The 23507-nt window shown below is 45.7% G+C and overlaps 1 protein-coding gene across 1 annotated transcript; it reads left to right on the forward strand.

The window, feature by feature from the left end:
- The first annotated feature begins 4524 nt into the window (after positions 1 to 4524).
- LOC121004112 (oocyte zinc finger protein XlCOF7.1-like) lies at positions 4525 to 22619 on the forward strand. The gene is made up of 6 exons (XM_040436234.1): positions 4525 to 4586; positions 10522 to 11011; positions 15908 to 16060; positions 16174 to 16335; positions 19853 to 19922; positions 20005 to 22619. Exons 2-6 carry the CDS (start codon positions 10952 to 10954, stop codon positions 21195 to 21197), a joined length of 1638 nt encoding a protein of 545 aa, XP_040292168.1. The 5' UTR covers positions 4525 to 4586; positions 10522 to 10951; the 3' UTR covers positions 21198 to 22619.
- Positions 22620 to 23507: the final 888 nt, after the last annotated feature.

Here is a 23507-nt window from a genome sequence, read left to right on the forward strand (position 1 = left end):
TTCTCTCTTGGTAGTCTGTCTCTTAATTATTCCAAGGAACTCTCCTCCTGGCCCCTGAGGCTCTAAGCTGTGGCCTCCACATCCAGCAGAGCTGAAGGTGCTCTGGCTGACTTGGCTTGGGCACGTCCAGCAGAGACGTGCCCAGCACACCCTCCTTTCCCTAGCAGGGGGCAAGCTAGACTGACTAAAAACTGGTCCCCACCCTTCCTGCAGAAAGTGGGACTCGCCGACTCCTCCAGAGAGGGGGGTGTTAGGTCAAATGGAGCTTTCCATTCCATTCTAACTGTAGCTCTGCCATTTACGCTGCCACCTGCTGGTGAACCAGGCACATTACACATAAACATAAAAGTTACATTAGAAATAGGAATGCACAGTGTAGTGGACCTGAAATAAATACACAGATAACATGATATTAGACCAATAAAGACAGTAGCGGGGTGAAGAAGTGATAATGCCACTCTGGGGCATTACATATGTTTTTATATTTTAATAGTACGGGCGGTTTCACATGCGTCGATACGTATGCTATATATATTTTTTTTGTTACACTTCTTAATAGTTCCCCCAGGTAACCTGAACCAGCAATCATTAGACTGTGTCTCTCCTAGACTCCAATGCACAGGCAGGGTCTTCATAGGAACATAGCTGTGGCAGCCTTGGATCATTCAGGAGGACTGAGGTTGCTGCACACACAATCCGGCTCCCCTGATCCTCGCTAGGGGGAGCCAATGCTCATGGCGGGAAGCAAGTGCTCATGGTTTTTCAGCTCCCAGATGCCGTGGTCTTATTTGACCACAGCATCTATAGGGTTAAATGTGTGCAGTCGATGTTAGAGGTCCATTCACACGTCCGTAAGTGTTTTGCGGATCCGCAAAACACCGACACCAGCCATGTGCACATGGCCGGCACTATAATAGAAAATGCCTATTCTTGTCTGCTATTGCGGATGCGAAGTGCGGATGCGGACAGCACACTGTGGAAGGGGTTAAAGCATTGTACAATGCAAGGAGGCTCCTTGTAGCAGTAAATGCTGGTCAGCAGGCGGTTTAGTGTGGAGGTCTGTGGGGTCATTGTAGAAGTCTGTGCCGATCTCTATCCACGGCTACAAGCTCCGAGCAGACAGAAGAACACCAGTGGATAGTAAAAAAAAAATAATAATAATTTTAAAGAATTGGATAAAAAGACAAGAAAACCGGCAGATTTCTCCTCTACATGTACAGTAGAAGATATCAGACAGGGGAGACATGATAACTAGGATTGTAAACTGAGGGTGGGGGGCTGCTGTGTGAGATTGTATGGAGGGGGGGCTGCTGCTGTGTGAGATTGTGTGGAGGGGCGCTGCTGCTGTGTGAGATTGTATGGAGGGGGGGCTGCTGCTGTGTGAGATTGTAGGATGGGGGGCTGCTGTGTGAGATTGTATGCTGGGGGGTGCTGCTGTGTGAGATTGTATGGAGGGGGGCTGATGTGTGAGATTGTGTGAAGGGGGGCTGTTGTGTGAGATTGTATGCTGAGGGGGTGGCAGGGGACTGCTGTGTGGGATTGTATGGAGGAGGGGCTGTTGTGTAAGATTGTATGGAGGGGGGCTGCTGTGTGGGATTGTATGGAGGGGGGGCTGCTGTGTGGGATTGTGTGAAGGGGGGCTGCTGCTGTGTGAGATTGTATGATGGGGGGGGGCTGCTGTGTGAGATTGTATGGAGGGGGGCTGATGTGTGAGATTGTGTGGAGGGGGGCTGCTGCTGTGTGAGATTGTGTGGAGGGGGGCTGTTGTGTGAGATTGTATGCTGAGGGGGTGGCAGGGGACTGCTGTGTGGGATTGTATGGAGGAGGGGCTGTTGTGTGAGATTGTATGCTGGGGGGGTCTGCTGTGTGAGATTGTATGGAGGGGGGCTGATGTGTGAGATTGTGTGGAGGGGGGCTGCTGCTGTGTGAGATTGTGTGGAGGGGGGCTGTTGTGTGAGATTGTATGCTGAGGGGGTGGCAGGGGACTGCTGTGTGGGATTGTATGGAGGAGGGGCTGTTGTGTGAGATTGTATGCTGGGGGGTGCTGCTGTGTGAGATTGTATGCTGGGGGGTGCTGCTGTGTGGGATTGTATGCTGGGGGGTGCTACTGTGTGGGATTGTATGCTGGGGGTGCTGCTGTGTGAGATTGTATGCTGGGGGGTGCTGCTGTGTGAGATTGTATGCTGGGGGGTGCTGCTGTGTGAGATTGTATGCTGGGGGGTGCTGCTGTGTGAGATTGTATGCTGGGGGGTGCTGCTGTGTGAGATTGTATGCTGGGGGGGTGCTGCTGTGTGAGATTGTATGCTGGGGGGTGCTGCTGTGTGGGATTGTATGCTGGGGGGTGCTGCTGTGTGGGATTGTATGGAGGAGGGGCTGTTGTGTGGGATTGTATGGAGGGGGGGCTGCTGTGTGGGATTGTATAGAGGGGGGCTGCTGTGTGGGATTGTATGGAGGGGGAGCTGCTGTGTTGGATTGTATGCTGGGGGGGGCTGCTGTGTGAGATTGTATGCTGGGGGGTGCTGCTGTGTGAGATTGTATGCTGGGGGGTGCTGCTGTGTGAGATTGTATGCTGGGGGGTGCTGCTGTGTGGGATTGTATGCTGGGGGGTGCTGCTGTGTGAGATTGTATGCTGGGGGGTGCTGCTGTGTGAGATTGTATGGAGGGGGGGAGGCTGTGTGGTATTGTATGGAGGGGGAGAGGCTGTGTGGGATTGTATGGAGGGGGGGGGGGAGGCTGTGTGGGATTGTATGGAGGGGGGGAGGCTGTGTGGGATTGTATGGAGGGGGCTGCTGTGTGGGATTTTATGGGAGGGGGGCCCTGAGTGAAATTGTATGGAGATGGGGGCTGCCAAGTGAGATTGTATGGGGGGGGGGGGGTGTCTTGTGGAATTATGCTGAGAGGGATGGGAGTCCTGTGTGGGATTGTAAACTGAGACTTATTTGCATATTAATAAAATGCTGGATTTCTGTTCATCCAATCTGTGTAGTTAGTTTACTAAGGGTAAGGGTACATTCACACAGCAGCCCCCCCAGCACACAATCCAACACATCCACCCCCCTCCCCATCATACAATCCCACACAGCAGCCCCCACCAGTATATAATCTCACACAGAAGCAGCCTCCCCCTAGTATACGTCCCTCCCCAGTATTCAAATCCACCTCTCTAGCACTGTCAGACTCTCTTCCCTCTCAATGCTACAGACGCTGCTGACCAGCCATCCCTGACCTTCCTACTCTGCAAACAGTCAGCTAGCGTCTGTGATAGCAGAGCGCACCGATGTAACGTTAGATTACCCTATTTTGTGAGATTTCCCTACCTCCTAACTTCCGGTCGCACCGCTAATGACGTGAGGAGGCGGTCCTGAGTTTTGACCATCTGCGCATGTGCAAAAGGAGAGTTTCGTGAAAATCTCACAGCGGAGTTCAGCTGCATACCGGGACACTGCGCATGCGCCGAAGAGCCTCAGTAAGGAAATATTACGGGCCAGTGCGCAAGCACGGCTAACTCCAGAACATTCATCTGATCTCCGCGCCTGCGCAGTGTGGGGGTAGGGAGATCTCATGGCCATATTTTCTGTTAAATAAATATATATATATATATAGGTATATATGCGAATGCAGACAACCCCTATATATATATATATTTATTTAACAGAAAATATGGCCACGAGATCTCCCTACCCCCACACTGCGCAGCGCGGAGATCGGATGGATGTTCTGGAGTTAGCTGTGCTTGCACACTGGGCCGTAATATTTCCCTACTGAGGCTCTCCGGCGCATGCGCAGTGTCCCGGTGTGCAGCTGAACTCCGCTGTGAGATTTTCACTAAACTGTCCTTTTGCCCATGCGCAGATCGTCAAAACTCAGGAACGCCTCCTCACGTCATTAGCGGTGCGACCGGAAGTTAGAAGGTAGGGAAATCTCACGAAATAGGGTAATTTAACGTTACACTGGTGTTCTGTCAGATACCCATGCCCTGGTATTGCGCGTGGGGTAAGGGAAAGATAAAATTAGTGAGTTGACTCATGGACACTGCGCTCTCAGGGGTAAGGAGATCTGACGCTCTTTTGTCTTGTTAAATCTCCTTACCCTCACACTGCGCACGTGCGTATTAAAGCCAGCAAGGAGATTTTACAATCCGCACGTGCGCAGTGTGAGGGAAGGAGATTTAACAAGACAAAAGAGCGTCAGATCTCCTTACCCCTGAGAGCGCACGCGCAGTGTCCATAATTCAACTCACTAATTTTACCTTACCCATGCCCTGGTACTGCACCCCCCCCACGCCCCGGAAGTCACGTGGGGTAAGGGAATGACCCACATGACCTAGGGATGTCACGTGATATTGTGACGTCAAGAGATCCTTACGGAGTATAGTATTTAGCCTTTGCCGAATCCTTTAGCCCGAACATACCGACTCATAGTCAGCCTAAGGACCATCCCACTCCAATCACAGCAAGAACTCCTCCTCATAGCAGGTCACATGGTGCGCTGACATTATGATCACGTGACTCTGACGTCATCAAGGTCCTACCGCAGGTCCTAAAGCAGACTAAACGGAAATCGACGGCAGGGTTTCATAGTAACGGGTGAGAGAGCTTACGTGGTCAGCACCTGAGAACTCAGTAATGTCCACCTGCAGGGGGCGGGGCAAGGGCCCCAAGATCCCATCACTGCTGCTATTCGTGATAAGGGAGGGGACTATGAGGAGGCCGCAGAGTGTATGGCTAGTTGTATGGGATGTAATCGTTTCTACAGGTTATATATAATGTGTACATGAGAGTCTGAGGTAAATCCTGGAGGAGGAGGTGATAGAACTGTAATGGAGGGGACATATACAGGGATGGGTGCAGGTGACATATACAGGGATGGGTGCAGTATGGAGGTGACATATACAGGGATGGGTGCAGTATGGAGGTGACATATACAGGTATGGGTGCAGTATGGAGGTGACATATACAGGGATGGGTGCAGTATGGAGGGGACATATACAGGGATGGGTGCAGTATGGAGGTGACATATACAGGGATGGGTGCAGTATGGAGGTGACATATACAGGGATGGGTGCAGTATGGAGGTGACATATACAGGGATGGGTGCAGTATGAAGGGGACATATACAGGGATGGGTGCAGTATGGAGGGGACATATACAGGGATGGGTGCAGTATGGAGGTGACATATACAGGGATGGGTGCAGGTGACATATACAGGGATGGGTGCAGTATGGAGGTGACATATACAGGGATGGGTGCAGTATGGAGGTGACATATACAGGGATGGGTGCAGTATGGAGGTGACATACAGGGATGGGTGCAGTATGGAGGTGACATATACAGGGATGGGTGCAGTATGGAGGTGACATATACAGGGATGGGTGCAGTATGGAGGTGACATATACAGGGATGGGTGCAGGTGACATATACAGGGATGGGTGCAGTATGGAGGTGACATATACAGGGATTGGGCTGCAGTATGGAGGTGACATATACAGGGATGGGTGCAGTATGGAGGTGACATATACAGGTATGGGTGCAGTATGGAGGTGACATATACAGGTATGGGTGCAGTATGGAGGTGACATATACAGGGATGGGTGCAGTATGGAGGTGACATATACGGGTATGGGAGCAGTATGGAGGTGACATATACAGGTATGGGTGCAGTATGGAGGTGACATATACAGGTATGGGTGCAGTATGGAGGTGACATATACAGGGATGGGTGCAGTATGGAGGTGACATATACAGGGATGGGTGCAGTATGGAGGTGACGGTATCAGGGATGTGTGCAGGTGACATATACAGGGATGGGTGCAGTATGGAGGTGACATATACAGGGATGGGTGCAGTATGGAGGTGACATATACAGGGATGGGTGCAGTATGGAGGTGACATATACAGGGATGGGTGCAGTATGGAGGTGACATATACAGGGATGGGTGCAGTATGGAGGTGACATATACAGGGATGGGTGCAGTATGGAGGTGACATATACAGGGATGGGTGCAGGTGACATATACAGGGATGGGTGCAGTATGGAGGTGACATATACAGGGATGGGTGCAGGTGACATATACAGAGATGGGTGCAGGTGACATATACAGGGATGGGTGCAGTATGGAGGTGACATATACAGCTGTCTGTGCAGTATGGAGGTGACATATACAGGGATGGGTGCAGTATGGAGGTGACATATACAGGGATGGGTGCAGTATGGAGGTGACATATACAGGGATGGGTGCAGGTGACATATACAGGGATGGGTGCAGTATGGAGGTGACATATACAGGGATGGGTGCAGTATGGAGGTGACAGGGATGGGTGCAGTATGGAGGGGACATATACAGGGATGGGTGCAGTATGGAGGTGACATATACAGGGATGGGTGCAGGTGACATATACAGGGATGGGTGCAGTATGGAGGTGACATATACAGGGATGGGTGCAGTATGGAAGTGACATATACAGGGATGGGTGCAGTATTGAGGTGACATACAGGGATCGGTGCAGTATGGAGGTGACATATACAGGGATGGGTGCAGTATGGAGGTGACATATACAGGGATGGGTGCAGTATGGAGGTGACATATACAGGGATGGGTGCAGGTGACATATACAGGATGGGTGCAGTATGGAGGTGACATATACAGGGATGGGTGCAGTATGGAGGTGACATATATCAGGGATGGGTGCAGTATGGAGGTGACATATACAGGTATGGGTGCAGTATGGAGGTGACATATACAGGTATGGGTGCAGTATGGAGGTGACATATACAGGGATGGGTGCAGTATGGAGGTGACATATACAGGTATGGGTGCAGTATGGAGGTGACATATACAGGTATGGGTGCAGTATGGAGGTGACCATATACAGGTATGGTTGCAGTATGGAGGTGACATATACAGGGATGGGTGCAGTATGGAGGTGACATATACAGGGCTGGGTGCGTACTGGAGGTGACATATACAGGGATGTGTGCAGGTGACATATACAGGGATGGGTGCAGTATGGAGGTGACATATACAGGGATGGGTGCAGTATGGAGGTGACATATACAGGGATGGGTGCAGTATGGAGGTGACATATACAGGGATGGGTGCAGTATGGAGGTGACATATACAGGGATGGGTGCAGTATGGAGGTGACATATACAGGGATGGGTGCAGTATGGAGGTGACATATACAGGGATGGGTGCAGGTGACATATACAGGGATGGGTGCAGTATGGAGGTGACATATACAGGGATGGGTGCAGTATGGAGGTGACATATACAGGGATGGGTGCAGTATGGAGGTGACATATACAGGGATGGGTGCAGTATGGAGGTGACATATACAGGTATGGGTGCAGTATGGAGGTGACATATACAGGGATGGGTGCAGTATGGAGGTGACATATACAGGGATGGGTGCAGTATGGAGGTGACATATACAGGGATGGGTGCAGGTGACATATACAGGGATGGGTGCAGTATGGCGGTGACATCTACAGGGATGGGTGCAGTATGGAGGTGACATATACAGGGATGGGTGCAGTATGGAGGTGACATATACAGGGATGGGTGCAGTATGGAGGTGACATATACAGGGATGGGTGCAGTATGGAGGTGACATATACAGGGATGGGTGCAGTATGGAGGTGACATATACAGGGATGGGTGCAGTATGGAGGTGACATATACAGTGATGGGTGCAGTATGGAGGTGACATATAGAGGGATGGGTGCAGTATGGAGGTGACATATACAGGGATGGGTGCAGTATGGAGGTGACATATACAGGGATGGGTGCAGTATGGAGGTGACATATACAGGTATGGGTGCAGTATGGAGGTGACATATACAGGTATGGGTGCAGTATGGAGGTATGGGTGCAGTATGGAGGTGACATACAGGTATGGGTGCAGTATGGAGGTGACATACAGGTATGGGTGCAGTATGGAGGTGACATACAGGTGACATGTGCAGGTATGGGTGCAGTATGGAAGTGACATACAGGTATGGGTGCAGTATGGAGGTGACATACAGGTATGGGTGCAGTATGGACGTGACATATACAGGTATGGGTGCAGTATGGAGGTGACATATACAGGTATGGGTGCAGTATGGAGGTGACATACAGGTATGGGTGCAGTATGGAGGTGACATATACAGATATGGGTGCAGTATAGAGGTGACATATACAGGTATGGGTGCAGTATGGAGGTGACATGTGCAGGTATGGGTGCAGTATGCAGGTGACATATACAGGTATGGGTGCAGTATGGAGGTGACATGTGCAGGTATGGGTGCAGTATGGAGGTGACATATACAGGTATGGGTGCAGTATGCAGGTGACATATACAGGTATGGGTGCAGTATGGAGGTGACATGTGCAGGTATGGGTGCAGTATGGAGGTGACATATACAGGTATGGGTGCAGTATGGAGGTGACATGTGTAGGTATGGGTGCAGTATGCAGGTGACATATACAGGTATGGGTGCAGTATGGAGGTGACATGTGCAGGTATGGGTGCAGTATGGAGGTGACATATACAGGTATGGGTGCAGTATGCAGGTGACATATACAGGTATGGGTGCAGTATGGAGGTGACATGTGCAGGTATGGGTGCAGTATGGAGGTGACATATACAGGTATGGGTGCAGTATGGAGGTGACATGTGCAGGTATGGGTGCAGTATGCAGGTGACATATACAGGTATGGGTGCAGTATGGAGGTGACATGTGCAGGGATGGGTGCAGTATGGAGGTGACATATACAGGGATGGGTGCAGTATGCAGGTGACATATACAGGTATGGGTGCAGTATGGAGGTAACATGTACAGGGATGGGTGCAGTATGGAGGTGACATACAGGTATGGGTGCAGTATGGAGGTGACATGTGCAGGTATGGGTGCAGTATGGAGGTGACATGTGCAGGTATGGGTGCAGTATGGAGGTGAAATGTGCAGGTATGGGTGCAGTATGAAGGTGACGTGTACAGGGATGGGTGCAGTATGGAGGTGACATATACAGGGATGGGTGCAGGTGACATATACAGAGATGGGTGCAGGTGACATATACAGGGATGGGTGCAGCATGGAGGTGACATGTACAGGGATGGGTGCAGCATGGAGGTGACATGTACAGGGATGGGTGCAGTATGCAGGTGACGTGCAGGTATGGGTGCAGTATGAAGGTGACGTGTACAGGTATGGGTGCAGTATGGAGGTGACATACAGGGATGGGTGCAGTATGGAGGTGACATATACAGGGATGGGTGCAGTATGGAGGTGACATATACAGCTGTCTGTGCAGTATGGAGGTGACATATACAGGGATTGGTGCAGTATGGAGGTGACATATACAGGGATGGGTGCAGTATGGAGGTGACATATACAGCTGTCTGTGCAGTATGCAGGTGACATATAGAGGGATGGGTGCAGTATGGAGGTGACATGTACAGAGATGGGTACAGTATTGAGGTGACATGTACAGGGATGGGTGCAGTATGGTGGTGACATATACAGCTGTTGGTGCAATATGCAGGTGACATACAGGGATGGGTACGTTATGGAGGTGACATATACAGGTATGGGTGCAGGTGACATATACAAGGATGGGTGCAGTATTGAGGTGACATGTACAGGGATGGGTGCAGTATGGAGTTGACATATACAGGGATGGGTGCAGGTGACATATACAGGGATGGGTGCAGTATGGAGGGGACATATACAGGGATGGGTGCAGTATGGAGGTGACATATACAGGGATGGGTGCAGGTGACATATACAAGGATGGGTGCAGTATTGAGGTGACATGTACAGGGATGGGTGCAGTATGGAGTTGACATATACAGGGATGGGTGCAGGTGACATATACAGGGATGGGTGCAGTATGGCGGTGACATATACAGGGATGGGTGCAGTATGGAGGTGACATATACAGGTATGGGTGCAGTATGCAGGTGACATATACAGGGATGGGTGCAGTATGGAGGTGACATATACAGGGATGAGTGCAGTATGCAGGTGACATATACAGGTATGGGTGCAGTATGGAGGTGACATATACAGGTATGGGTGCAGTATGGAGGTGACATATACAGGGATGGGTGCAGTATGGAGGTGACATATACAGGGATGGGTGCAGGAATGACTAGGAGGTAAATCCTCGAGGAGTAGATCATAGAACTGTATTTTTGGGGTGCAGTATGGAGGTGACCTATACCGGGATTAGGTAAATCCTGGAGGAGGAGATTATATTTTGGGGGTGCAGTATGGAGGTGACCTATACCGGGATTAGGTAAATCCTGGAGGAGGAGATTATATTTTGGGGGTGCAGTATGGAGGTGATATACATGTATTTGGTGAAAGTACAGCTCTTCTAGAATGGAGGTGCATGAGGTGTGCGGATCATCCCTGGAGGTATATATAGGTGTGGATGGAGGAATGACTATGTATCACTTCCTCTTCTAAAACGCACATCATACAGTGATACTGGGGGTAGCTCTTAGTCACCCAGTTTTCATTATGTCCTCCAGCTTCCCGTTTTCTCCAGAAGTGAAAAAGATGCCAAGATGCTTTGTTGAACGATGCCACAACTATGGGGGGAAGAGGCTGAACATTATTTTGCACTCTTTTCCCAACAACCTGGACAAGATCAAAACCTGGCTGAGGTGCATAGAGCAGAGCGGACATGTCATCAGGGACATTGAAGAACTGCTTGAGAGAATATTCGAGGCAAAACCAACAACAGGTTTCGGGTGTGCTCAGAACATTTCACTGAGCAGTCCTACCAGCCTAGTGGATTGAGGAAGACTTTGAGGAAAGATGCTGTCCCCACAATTTTCCGTGATGTCCCACCACAAAATGTCCATGGCAGAAAGTGAAACCAGCACTTAAGAGGACAAAGTAGACTCTCCAGCTTCGGGCGAACCTCACTGCAAAACACCACACAGCAACAGCGGCAACATGCTTTTCTCAGTTCCCATAAGCCCTTCTGTCCATCTGGATCCTCATCGACGTGAACAGGTAGGTTGTACCAGTGCATCTATGGTACAAGGTCAAGGAAAGTAGGAGCTTCTAGGAACTAATTCTGCCCTTCATGCATAAACAAGAATGAACATGGATCACACTCCTAATGCTATGCATTGATTAATAACTGCTTCTCAGCATAATTAACATCGCTTCTCAGCACCATAATTAGTATACAGGCCCCTATGTTGCATGCTTCATGAGGCATTAGTACACATTTTGATTAAAAAGTGACTAATTCTGCTCTCCAGCTTGGATAACCCATTTGTAAGAATAATGGTAAACCTGTCCTGGTGATAATTTTAAGCCTGCTATCCACAAGCCACAATTGCAGAACTCTGACCATGTTGGGGGTAGGAATACCTCGAAAGATGGGAACCTCGCTAGTATCACATTTGCAGACTTTCTTATGGTTGAAAGGCCCCGCCATGCCTAGAGAGCAGAGCCAGCTTCTTTTTATCTTTGAACAACTATATTTTGCATTTGGCAAAAACCATTTCTCCTGATTTATGATGAGGTGCATGCCACATCATAAGGCTACACTCACACGACCGTAAGTGCTTTGCTTCTGCAAATTACAGATCTGCAAAACACGGATATCGGTCGTGTGCCTTCCTCATTTTGCGGACCACACATGGCCTGGTGCTATATAGAAAATGCCTATTCTTGTCCACAATTGGGGACCCGGTGGCTGAACGACAGCCCGAAGACTTAGGCTACTTTCACACTAGCGTTCGGGTTCCGCTTGTGAGCTCCGTTTGAAGAGTCTCACAAGCGCCCCGAACGCATCCGTACTGCCCCAATGCATTCTGAGTGGATGCGGATCCGCTCAGAATGCATCAGTCTGCCAGCGTTCAGCCTCCGCCTCCGCTAGCGGACTCCTGAACACTGCTTGCAGCGTTCGGGTGTCCGCCTGGCCGTGCGGAGGCAAACTGATCCGTCCAGACTTACAATGTAAGTCAATAGGGACGGATCCGTTTTAAGATGACACAATATGGCTCAATTTTCAAACGGATCCGTCCCTATTGACTTTCAATATAAAGTCAGGACGGATCCGTCTGAAACTTCTTTCACAAATTAGAATTTTCTCTTAACTATAATGCAGACAGATCCGTCTGAACGGATCCAAACGTCTGCATTATAGGGAGAGAATCCGTCTGTGCAGACACCAGACGGATCCTCTCTGACCGCAAGTGTGAAAGTAGCCTTACACAGCATCAGAGATGGCTTCCGTAGGAGGCAATGAGATGCAGCCCCCAGTCACTGACAGTCAATGCATTACAATGCATGATTTATTGTAATGCATTGTAGAGGGCATAAGACCCCCAAAAGTTGAAGTCCCACATTGGGACACAAAATAAGTAAAGAGAAGTAATAAAAAAATTAAAGTTTCAGGTAAAAAAAAAAGCCCCTTTCCCATAATTAGCTCATATAAGATTGTAAAGAAAAATATACATTTTAAGTACCGCCGAGTCCGTAACAACCGCTCTATAAAAATATGACATGATACCCCGTCAGGTGAACGCCGTAAAAAATGAAAAAAAAAAAGCCATTTTTTGGTCACCTTGCCTCACAAAAAGTGTAATACCAAGCGATCAAAAAGTCGTATGTATTCCAAAATGGTACCAAATGAAAACATAACCTCATCCCACAAAAAACAAGCCCTCACATAAGACAACCCCCCAAAAAATGAAAAAAAAAAAATATGGCTTTCAGAAAATTTCAACACAAAAACAAGATTTTTTTCTTTTCAAAACGGCTTTACTGTGTAAAACTTAACAAAAATAAAAAAGGAAAAACATTAGGTATTGCCATGTCTGTAACGATCGGCCCTATAAAAATATCATATGATCTCCCGCGTCAGGTGAATGCTGTAAAAAATAAACAGTGCCAAAACAGCCATTTTTGGTCACCTTGCATCACAGAAAGTGATCAAAAAGTCATATGTACCCCAAAATGGTACCAATGAAAACATCACCTCATCCAGCAAACAAGGAGCCTCCATATAGGACAATCGCCAAAAAAAGAAAAAATTCTGGCTTTCAGAAAATGGCAATGCAAAAACATGATTTATTATTTTTTTTTACAAAAATGCTTTGTGTAGAAGTGTTAAAACGTAAAAAAAATATATACATTTGGTATCTCTGTAATCGTCCTGACCAGCAGAATAAAGATAGCTTGTCATTTTTCCCATACAGTGTACTTGTGTACAGTGTAATTGTTGCATTTCTTAATCCTGCTTACCAAAAAGCAAAATAAAAAGTGATCAAAAAAGTTGTATGTGCCCCAAAATAGAACCAAGGATAATGACAACTCATCCTGCAAAAAATAAGTCCTCACGCGGAGAAAAATGGTTGTCCAATAAAAAGCGGACTGGTACCCCACAGACTGTTCAATACCAACATTGTAACCGTAAACCCATTACCCAAATCTGCACTGCAAAAGCCATATGGCGCTCCTTCCCTTCTGGGCCCTGCAGTGTGCCCCTTCAACAGTTTACAACCATATGTGGGGTGTTGCTGTATTCAGGAGAAAATAGGTAAGAAATTATGGGGTGCTATTACTCCTGTTATCCCTTGTGAGAATGCAAAATTTGGGGCTAAAGCAACATTTTGTTGCACAAAGTGTCATTTTTCATTTTCAGAGCCAAGTGTTTCTAAATTCTGTAAAATGCCGGTGGGATCAAAGTGCTCAGTACACCCCTTACTAAATTCTTGGAGGGGTGTAGTTTCCAAAATGAAGTCACTATTTGGGGGTTTCCACTGTAGGGCTACCTCAGGGTCTCTTCAAATACAACATGGCGCCCAAAAACAAAATCTGCCCTCCAAAAACCATATGGTGCTCCTTCCTTTCTGACCACTGCCGTGTGCCCCTACAGCAGTTTACCACCACATATGGGGTATTTCTGTAAACCGCAGAATCAGGGTAATAAATATTGAGGTTTGTTTTGCTGTTATGGATTAACATTAGAAAATCTCCCAAAAAATGTAACATTTTAAAATTTCCCCTCCATTTTCCTCTAAGGCCTCTTTCACACGGACGTTGCGGGAAAATGTGCGGGTGCGTTGCGGGAACACCCGCGATTTTTCCGCACGAGTGCAAAACATTGTAAAGCGTTTTGCACTCGCGTGAGAAAAATCGCGCGTGTTTGGTACCCAGACCCGAACTTCTTCACAGAAGTTCGGTCTTGGGATCGGTGTTCTGTAAATAGTATTATTTTCCTTTATAACATGGTTATAAGGGAAAATAATAGCATTCTGAATACAGAATGCATAGTAAAACATCACGGGGGGGTTAAAAAAATAATAATTTTTTAACACACCTTAGTCCACTTGTTCGCGTAGCCCGGCATCTCCTTCTGGCTTCATCTGATCTCTGTGCAGCAACAGGACCTTTGGTGACGTCATTCTGTCCCCTTTCACACGAGCGATGACCATGTTATAACGGAAAGCCATAACGGAATCCCTAACGCTAGTGTGAACCCACCCTAATGTGAAGTACAATGTGTCACGAGAAAACAATCTCAGAATGGCTTGGATAAGTAAAATGATTCCAAAGTTATTACCACATAAAGTGACACATGTTAGATTTGCAAAAATAGGCTTGCACAGGAAGGTGAAAACTGGCCTGAGATACAAGGGGTTAAAGGGGGTGTCTGGGCACTACAATAATATATTGCTTTGGTTTAAAGGGGTTTTCCAAGATTTTTTTTTTACTAATGGTCAATCCTCTGGAGAGATCATCAGTATCTGTATCTGGGACCCCCGCTGATCAGCAGTTTAAGAAGTCAGCAGCGCTCCTGTGAGTACCACTGCCTTCTCTCAGCTTTTCCTAGGGCAGTGACGTCACACTCATCGGTCACATGACCTAGGAGCAGCTCAGCCCCATAGAAGTGAATGGGACAGAGCGCGATACCAAGCATATATACTGTATGGCGCTCTGCTTGGTGAGCTGTGAGAAGGCTGCGGAGCTCACAGGAAGATAGGTCATCGGTAAATAAAAATCTCAGAAAACCCTTTCAAACATCTTCTGGTAGCATACTGAGCATATAACTTGAATCTCCGATTCAAACCCCGTTCTTCTGCTATGCCCTGCTGTTTACAACCCAAACTTCCCATAGTGCTGTCAGCTCATCCTGGACTGTAAACGCCCACTACACCTCTTCCATCGCAGCAAACCACGCCTTCCATCCTCAATTGCTCCCACCATGCACCACCCCTCCGACCTCCAGGAAGCAACTGCGCATGCATTGGCTGGCTAATTACTCGTCAAGTCAGTTCCCCATCCCACATAACAGTCACATGTTGGACGTCACGACCATTTGGCCAGGGATTGATGGAAATGCAGCGTGCAGGGAAGGAGCGATTATGTGACAAGTGCCCCCGTCTCTGAAATAAAGAGGTATTAGCGGTTAGCAGTCTGGCAATGGAGTCACAATTATAGGGAGAAGTTAAATCCTAAACAACCCCTTTAAAATTAATGGATTATTTTTACTTGTTGACTACTGCTATACTTTTAACAATTTCCCAATATTTGATATACAAAAGTATAAAAAAATTAATCTCAACCCTGAAATAAAGTGAATAAAAAGTGATAAAAAAAGTTGTTTGTACCCCATAATGGTACCAATAAAAAGCGTGTCAGAATATGGTGACACAAAGTACTAAAGCAGAAGAAAAACCTGGTGTTGCTGTAATAGTACTGACCTGCATAATAAAGGTAACGTCAATTTTAGCGCACAGTGAACACCATAAAAACACTCCAAAAAAATGGTGGAATTGTTTATGGCTGTAAGCGGTTAAACTACTTTTATTTTAACTGCATTATGCCATTTGTTTTCCAAATATACTACAACGTATAGTCCCATCAACCCCTCTCACTATTGACTTGTAGGCGAACATGGAGACGACCATTAAATGCCATGAGTATTTCCAGCAAAATCCCAAGCAAACCAAAGAAGGTTACAGTTTGAGCACAAAGACGACAGATGTTACACATGCAATCCTGAAGTTCACCCTGGAGATTATCTGCCTACTGACTGGAGAGGTGAGGGCTTTGTTTGGTCATAGATAACCCCCTCAAAATGTATTTGATTGTATGAGATAGTACAGTATGTTCAGTTCCCTGCATAGTGATATTTAGTTTCTCTTGAATCAAAGGATTATATTGTTGTGAAAAAGACATCTAGTCATGGTGAAGGATGGAGCAGGACCCAGAGCCCCATCCTGGAGCCTCCACCTGACTCATTGATAGATGTGAAAAACAATGAGCAGAAGATCCTAGATCTCACCTACAAGATCATTGAGCTTCTGACTAGAGAGGTGAGTGCTTCTGGGAATGTGGGGACATTACTCATAGTATGACACTTGGGGATTATTTAGTATTAAAGTCTTGATGCTCTCCAAAAGAGAAACAATATAATATATTGTAATTTGATACCTTTCAATGGCTAAGGCCTCTTTCACACTTGCGTTGTCCGGATCCGTCGTGCACTCCATTTGCCGGAGGTGCCCGCCGGATCCGTAACAACGCAAGTGAACTGAAAGCATTTGAAGACGGATCCGTCTTCAAAATGCGTTCAGTGTTACTATGGCACCCAGGACGCTATTAAAGTCCTGGCTGCCATAGTAGTAGTGGGGAGCGGGGGAGCAGTATACTTACAGTCCGTGCGGCTCCCGGGGCGCTCCAGAATGACGTCAGAGTGCCCCATGCGCATGGATGACGTGTCCATGCGATCACGTCATCCATGCGCGTGGGGCGCCCTGACGTCACTCTGAAGCGCCCTGGGAGCCGCACGGACGGTAAGTATACTGCTCCCCCGCTCCCCACTACACTTTACCATGGCAAACAGGACTTTAGTGTCCTGGGAGCCATGGTAACCATTCAGAAAAAGCTAAACGTCGGATCCGGTAATGCGCCGAAACAACGTTTAGCTTAAGGCCGGATTCGGATTAATGCCTTTCAATGGGCATTAATTCCGGATCCGGCCTTGCGGCAAGTGTTCAGGATTTTTGACCGGAGCAAAAAGCGCAGCATGCTGCGGTATTTTCTCCGGCCAAAAAACTTTCCGTTCCGGAACTGAAGACATCCTGATGCATCCTGAACGGATTTCTCTCCATTCAGAATGCATGGGGATAATCCTGATCAGGATTCTTCCGGCATGGAGCCTCGACGACGGAACTCTAAGCCGGAACAGAACAACGCAAGTGTGAAAGAGCACTAAGTAAAATAAATGATGTTATAAGGCAAGCTTTCGAGACTCTGAGGTCTCTTCTTCAGGCTATTCAAAGGTAACAGCTTTCTGCACCATACAAAGGTTTTTTGACACTGAACACCAAATAAAAAGCACAGCAGCTAATAATCCATAAAAGTGTTTTTTCCCCCAGCTTTTAAATGATTGCAGGTATGAAAATAACAACTTAACATAGAGCTCTACCTCACGTCTTCAACCCTGACAAACTGCTAAGGACAAATAATACTATCCCTAGCTCTCTGGCTGCCACAGGGCTCATACAGGTCCCTTCTGGATGCCAGTCCTTGCCAGAGCACCTGCTGGTGCACAGTTCACACGCTTTCTGCAGGACATAAACAGTACTTTGCTGCTTTGAACCCCCTTGAGTTGACTAGAAAAGGTCCCTGTCAGCACTTTTTCTGACACTTTTTTTGTCACCTCTCTTGTAAGGCTTCCTCACCTGAATCTAATGATACCTTTCACGTAGCAATCCGTTGCTTTATCATAGGGAAAATGGACTTATAATCCATATGCAGATAAGCAGTTAAGTGCACTAAGGGAGGGTCCATGCCATTTTGTGCACCCTTTCTCCTCCTGCTTCCTCAGCCAGACCCTCCCTTCTTGATTGACAGAGACAGGTTCCTGCATAGTCATCTCATCTGGCTCTGTCAATCAAGGAGAGGGAGGGACTAGAAGTAGGAGGAGCAAGTGTTCACAGAGTGTCTCTCAGAGCCCACCCTCAGTCCTCTTAATCACTCATTTGCATATGGATTTAAAGTACTTTTTCTCCAGAATGAATCAACAGATCACTAAGTGAAGGTATCATTACATTCTGCTGAGCTAGCCCTACGAGGCATTGTGCCCGATTTAACAGTGAATTTCCCGGTGACAGATTCCCTTAAAACCCTTTGCTACTAGCCCCGTACATGCACAGCGCTGGAGCGATGGGTATATATGGCTGGCGGGTCCCTGCTGTTTCAAACAGCAGAGACCAGGGGCTAATGACTGCAACTGGCAATAATGCCAATCGCAGTCATTAATGTGTTTAGATACCGTGATCAAGTGTGATCACGGCATCTAGAGGGTGAAAAACCCGGAAGCTCGTACTTCTGGGCTTCTTACCAGAATTCTCTGCGGCCAAAGAGGATGTCGGTAATTGGTTTCAATACGCTGGGTCCCTCTGAATTTGCAATTCTTATTTTGGCAAGCAGGTGGCAGGCCAACATAAGAAATGAGCAATAAACATAATGGTACACAATTTTAAAAAAAAGTAGAGAGAGTTTTGTAGCCTCAAACACAAGTTACAAAACCATTAAAAAAAACTGTTAAATATATATAAAAAAATATATATATATATAAAAGTTTAAATGACCCCCTTTCCGTAAAATAAAAAAATAGCAAAAAATATAAACATCATGGGCATCGCCATGTCTGAAAACGCCCGTACTCTTAAAATCTAAAAATATTTTTCCAATACAGCAAATAGCGTAACGGAAAAAAGGGTAAAAATGGCCGATTCGCCATTTTTTTCATCACTTTTCGTACCTAAAAAAATATAATAAAATGTGATATAAAGTCATATACACTACAAAATAAAAACTACAGATTGTCCTGCAAAAAATAAGCCCCCACACAGTTCAGTAGATATAACTATAAAAAAATTTATGGGGGTCAGAATATGGTGATGTAAAAAAGAAAATTACGGTAGTTTTTTTCAAAGTTTTAATCTATGTTTACACATTTAGATATAAAAAAAAATCTATACATATGTGGAACAAAACCCATAAATCCGTGGAGGAATTGTGTTTTTTTTTTTTTTCCAATTCCACCCCATTTGGCATTTTTTTCCTGCTTCCCACTACATTGTATGCCATAATAAATGGTGCAATTAGAAAGTACAACTTGTCCCGCAAATAAGCCCTCATATGGATATGTGAAAGGAAAAATTAAAAAAGTTATAGCTCAAGGAAGATACGGAAGAAAAATGAAAACACAAAAGCGAAAAAACCTCCATTATCACAGGGTTTTCTGGACTTAGATATTTGATATCAAATCATTAGGGATTTGATACCTGGCACCCCCACTGATCAGCTAATTCGGACAGGTGGTGTAAGCTATACAGTGAAAAGAACTAGAAAAAAAAGGTTCTATCTGCTGTGTAGAGGCTGTGCCGGGGTACTGCAGCTGGGAGCTAAACTGTGGTATGCCAGCATCGGAAACTACACAGGGGGCTGAATCTTCTGTTCCTGAAGAGTTTTCTGCTGCTACCTGAATCGGCTGAGTGGAGAGGGTGCGGGGTATTTGAACCCCACCTCCCTGATATTGATGATCTCTTCTGAGGATATGTTATCAATTTTCTACCTTGGAAAACCCCTTTTAGAAGGTGGAAAAAAGAGAGACCCGTCCATCAGGTAACATCATTACTTTCTGATGAAGCAAATGAAATCTTCCACATGCCAGTTTTACCAGTCGATACATATCTAGTTACTGTCTGTGAACAGTTTCTTTTCAGCTGCCATTCAGTGGTGTTTTGTTAACTCATATTCCTTATTTCTTCAAGGGTTTCATCAGGATTTCCCAGTTGTGTTCACTGTTTCTCTTTGCAGGCATGTGAAGGTTTAGAAGAACATCAGAAAAGCAGCAGGATGGAGAGCCACCAGGCCCTCACATATCTTGGTAAGATACTTTTATAGAAAAGTGTATATTTATACATGTATACATATAATATTTAAATCAAATCATTGTATTTTTTTTTCAGATAATATGGTAAATGGCTTAAGTGACCATACATCTGCCCATGCTATGGAGGAATCATTGTCCAGTGACGAAAAGGAGGAAATTCATACACCCACAGATCACAGACCACAATACCTGTTTGGTAATATTAAGGTTGAAGCAACATATGATGTGAGAAGCATCAGAGGTTCCAACACTTATACATCCATAGATGACACCCAACACTATCCATCTTCTTCTATTAAGGAGGAACCAGTCTCCTGCGACGAAGCAAACGTTACAGACCCTGAGATCCATGCAACCACAGGTCATGAACAACAACACGCATCTACCCATATTAAGGAGGAAGCAGTCTCTTGTGAAAGTAGAAACCTCACAGACCACACACAACAATATCCATCTCTTATTAAGGAGGAACTAGCCACATACAGTGGAGGAAACCTCACAGACTTTAATGTTTATACACCAACAGATCACGTAGTGTGTGCTAGTATGGAGGAGACATCCTCATGTAATGGAGGGAGCATCACAAATCCTATAGATGTACAACAGCCTCCATCGAATCATGTTCTAGCTGAACCAGTGTTGTGTGACAAAGGAAGGCCTATAAACGCCACCATGAATACAGAAGCACGGTCGTCATCTCATACTGAGCGTGAAAATGAAGATGTGCAAATGAACTATTCATTGTTTGACAAAGGCAATTTAGACACCGATATATATGCTCTTATAAAACACGCACAGGCAAAATATACATTTACTCGTATTGAAGATGGTTCTAGCTCAGAGGGAGAGGAGAACTTGAAAGATGTGGACTCTCATACATCAGCAGATCCAGATCATACTCAACGTCCTCCTAATGGTACAGGAGAAGCTGTCCCACAGACTATTCAGTGTCCTGAATGTTCAGAATGCTTTACTCGCAAATCAGCACTTATTAATCACCGGCGAACTCACAGACAAGAGAAACTGACTTGTTCCAAATGTGGGAAAGTCTTCTCCAAAAGATCCAGCCTTCAAAACCACCTCACCCTACACACTGGAGAGAGGCCCTTTGCCTGTCCCATATGTGGAAAGTGTTTTGCTCGAAAGAGTAACCTCATCTCGCATGAGACTATTCACTCTGGGAAGGCATCCTTTATATGCGCAGAGTGTGGGAGGTATTTTGTCTGTAAGGTCCATCTAACTAAACATCAGATTATTCATGAAAAATAATCCTCCTTCAAAGCTTGTGTCTAATAGATATCTTGAGCTCTTCCATGGTAGAAGCCATTTTGGTAGTCATCAATGACCTTAGATATATAGCAGCATTTACATTAGCCTTATCTACATGTAGTACTTGTATGCAATTTTCAGTTTTTTTTTCTTTCTTTTACATCATCTTTTTCATATTATGCGACCAAAATCCTTTCATTTTCACACTAGTTAGACTTTCCACTATCTCAAGCAGCCTTGACGAGATGGAAATTTTCTTGCCGTGCAAGTAACTTTTTTTTAATTTACTTTAGGTTATATATGTTGTTTTATAATCTATTTTTCAGATTGAAAAGACCCATGTCTTTATTAAAGACCATTAATAATCTTATTTTATTTTCATGTGTTGGTGCTTTTTATGTCTAGCATGAGAACTGAAACAAGGGTGCTGCATCCTCCACACAATGACGGGGGCTGTAAGCATGTTACCAGCATGAAGGTTCAGCTCCACCCACACCGTGCCGTGTCACGTTTCGGCTTTACCATATACTGTATTTCTGCCACCTAACACTGTGTAACTGCTTGAGAAAGCTCTCCGGTGAGGCGAAACATCATGTGGGCACGTGGTGTATGAACCAGCAAAACTGTTTCCCTTTGTGTATCCAGCATGAAGTCTGTACACAGGCACTGGATTGGGAAGTAGTACCGTGTGTAGGACTTACTGAATGCATGAGCAAACCCTCAGGAGGAGCAAAATAAAGAGAGCAAGGCCTAAAGTATTCACTGCTCTTCACCAAAATATTTTTTCTCATTCTGTGCGCAATCTCATCTAAGTTGTATAAGATGAGATTGTATAAGTTGTATCAGTACATTTTATTCAATTTTGTAAGTCTCGTGGTTTAAAAATTCCAGTGTAGAACATTGGGTCTAGCAGTGTTAACCTTCAAAACACAATCTTGTTAATGTGTTGTGTGTTGGATGTTCAGGTCCACCTATATAGATCAGTGTATGAAGCCATAATTCTCTAATACATCCATTGCTCGTACTACCTTATCTGTTTGATCTGTAAATAAAGTGTCTTGTTCTGAGTGGAATGTGCTATTGTCGAAGTTTTATTTATTTTTAACCTCTCCTATATCCCAAAGTTATGGCATAAAGGAAAAAAAGGCGAGGACATGGATATGTACCATAAACCACTATATTCTAACGGAGACCAGGGGAAGAGTAGAAACTAGAAGTTACAGGCGGCACACCGAAGAGGTTTAATAGTCACTGCTGGATGCAACAGTCACAAATTTACTCACAATTTGTAACACAGTGAGAACCCACTCATGGCTCCTAATGAAAACTAAAGCTTTAAAGAGGACTATGTGGTGTTCTACAAATAGTTTTCTTCATGGTGTTAAAATCTTCTGTATTGGAGCTCCTGTCGCTTTCTCGAAATACTGGAACCATTGTTCTCTGACATCTCTAATGTTTATTTTTATTTTTTTATATCTTTTTTTTTTTAAATCAGATCATTTTTATTAAACATTTTACAGTGTAAATACACGTTTTTCCACAATACATACAAGGATGACATAGAGACATATTATCCATAGGACTAATAACAAAAAGGGCACCAAACTATGTGTATTAATCCAGTTCCAATCCAACCCCCCCCCCCCCCCACCCCACCCTAACCTACAAAATACAAAGGCACATTTTTAAACATTTCTATTCAGACGTCGAAACGACAGCCATGGATCCCACAATTTTTCAAATTTCGCTGGGCATCCACGCTTCTGGTACACCATCCGTTCATAACTCAGCATTGTGTCAACCGCACTTAGGAATTCGCCTAGGATTGGCGGCGCTGTCTGTATCCAATGTAGGGCTATTAACTTCCTAGCGACATATAACATTCTCCCTATAGCTATTTTATGCACCTGCCCAGTGGCCAATTCAGAGACATATCCTAACACACACACTTTCGGGTCAGAGGGTATTCGTACCTTGTAAACGTCCTGTATTGTCTGACGTACCAACTCCCAGTATCTCCCTAACCTCTCGCACGTCCACATCATATGCAACAAATCTGCAGACACCACAGAGCATCTTGGACACTCATCCGTGGGTCTGAACCCTATACGGAACAAAAAAAACGGTGTTTTGTAGACCCTATGGACAATAAACAGCTGCGAGAGTTTACGTCCTTCACTCAAGGAAGAGAGAGGTATCGCCTCCAGTATGTCAGACCATTGGTCATCAGTTAATTCGCCAACATCTTTCTCCCATTTACTTTTAGCCGTAAGCGGATGCGACATTAGAAACTTCTCAAGCAGCAGCTTG

This window comes from Bufo bufo, chromosome 6 (genome assembly GCF_905171765.1).
Source record: "Bufo bufo chromosome 6, aBufBuf1.1, whole genome shotgun sequence".
NCBI lineage: Eukaryota > Metazoa > Chordata > Amphibia > Anura > Bufonidae > Bufo > Bufo bufo.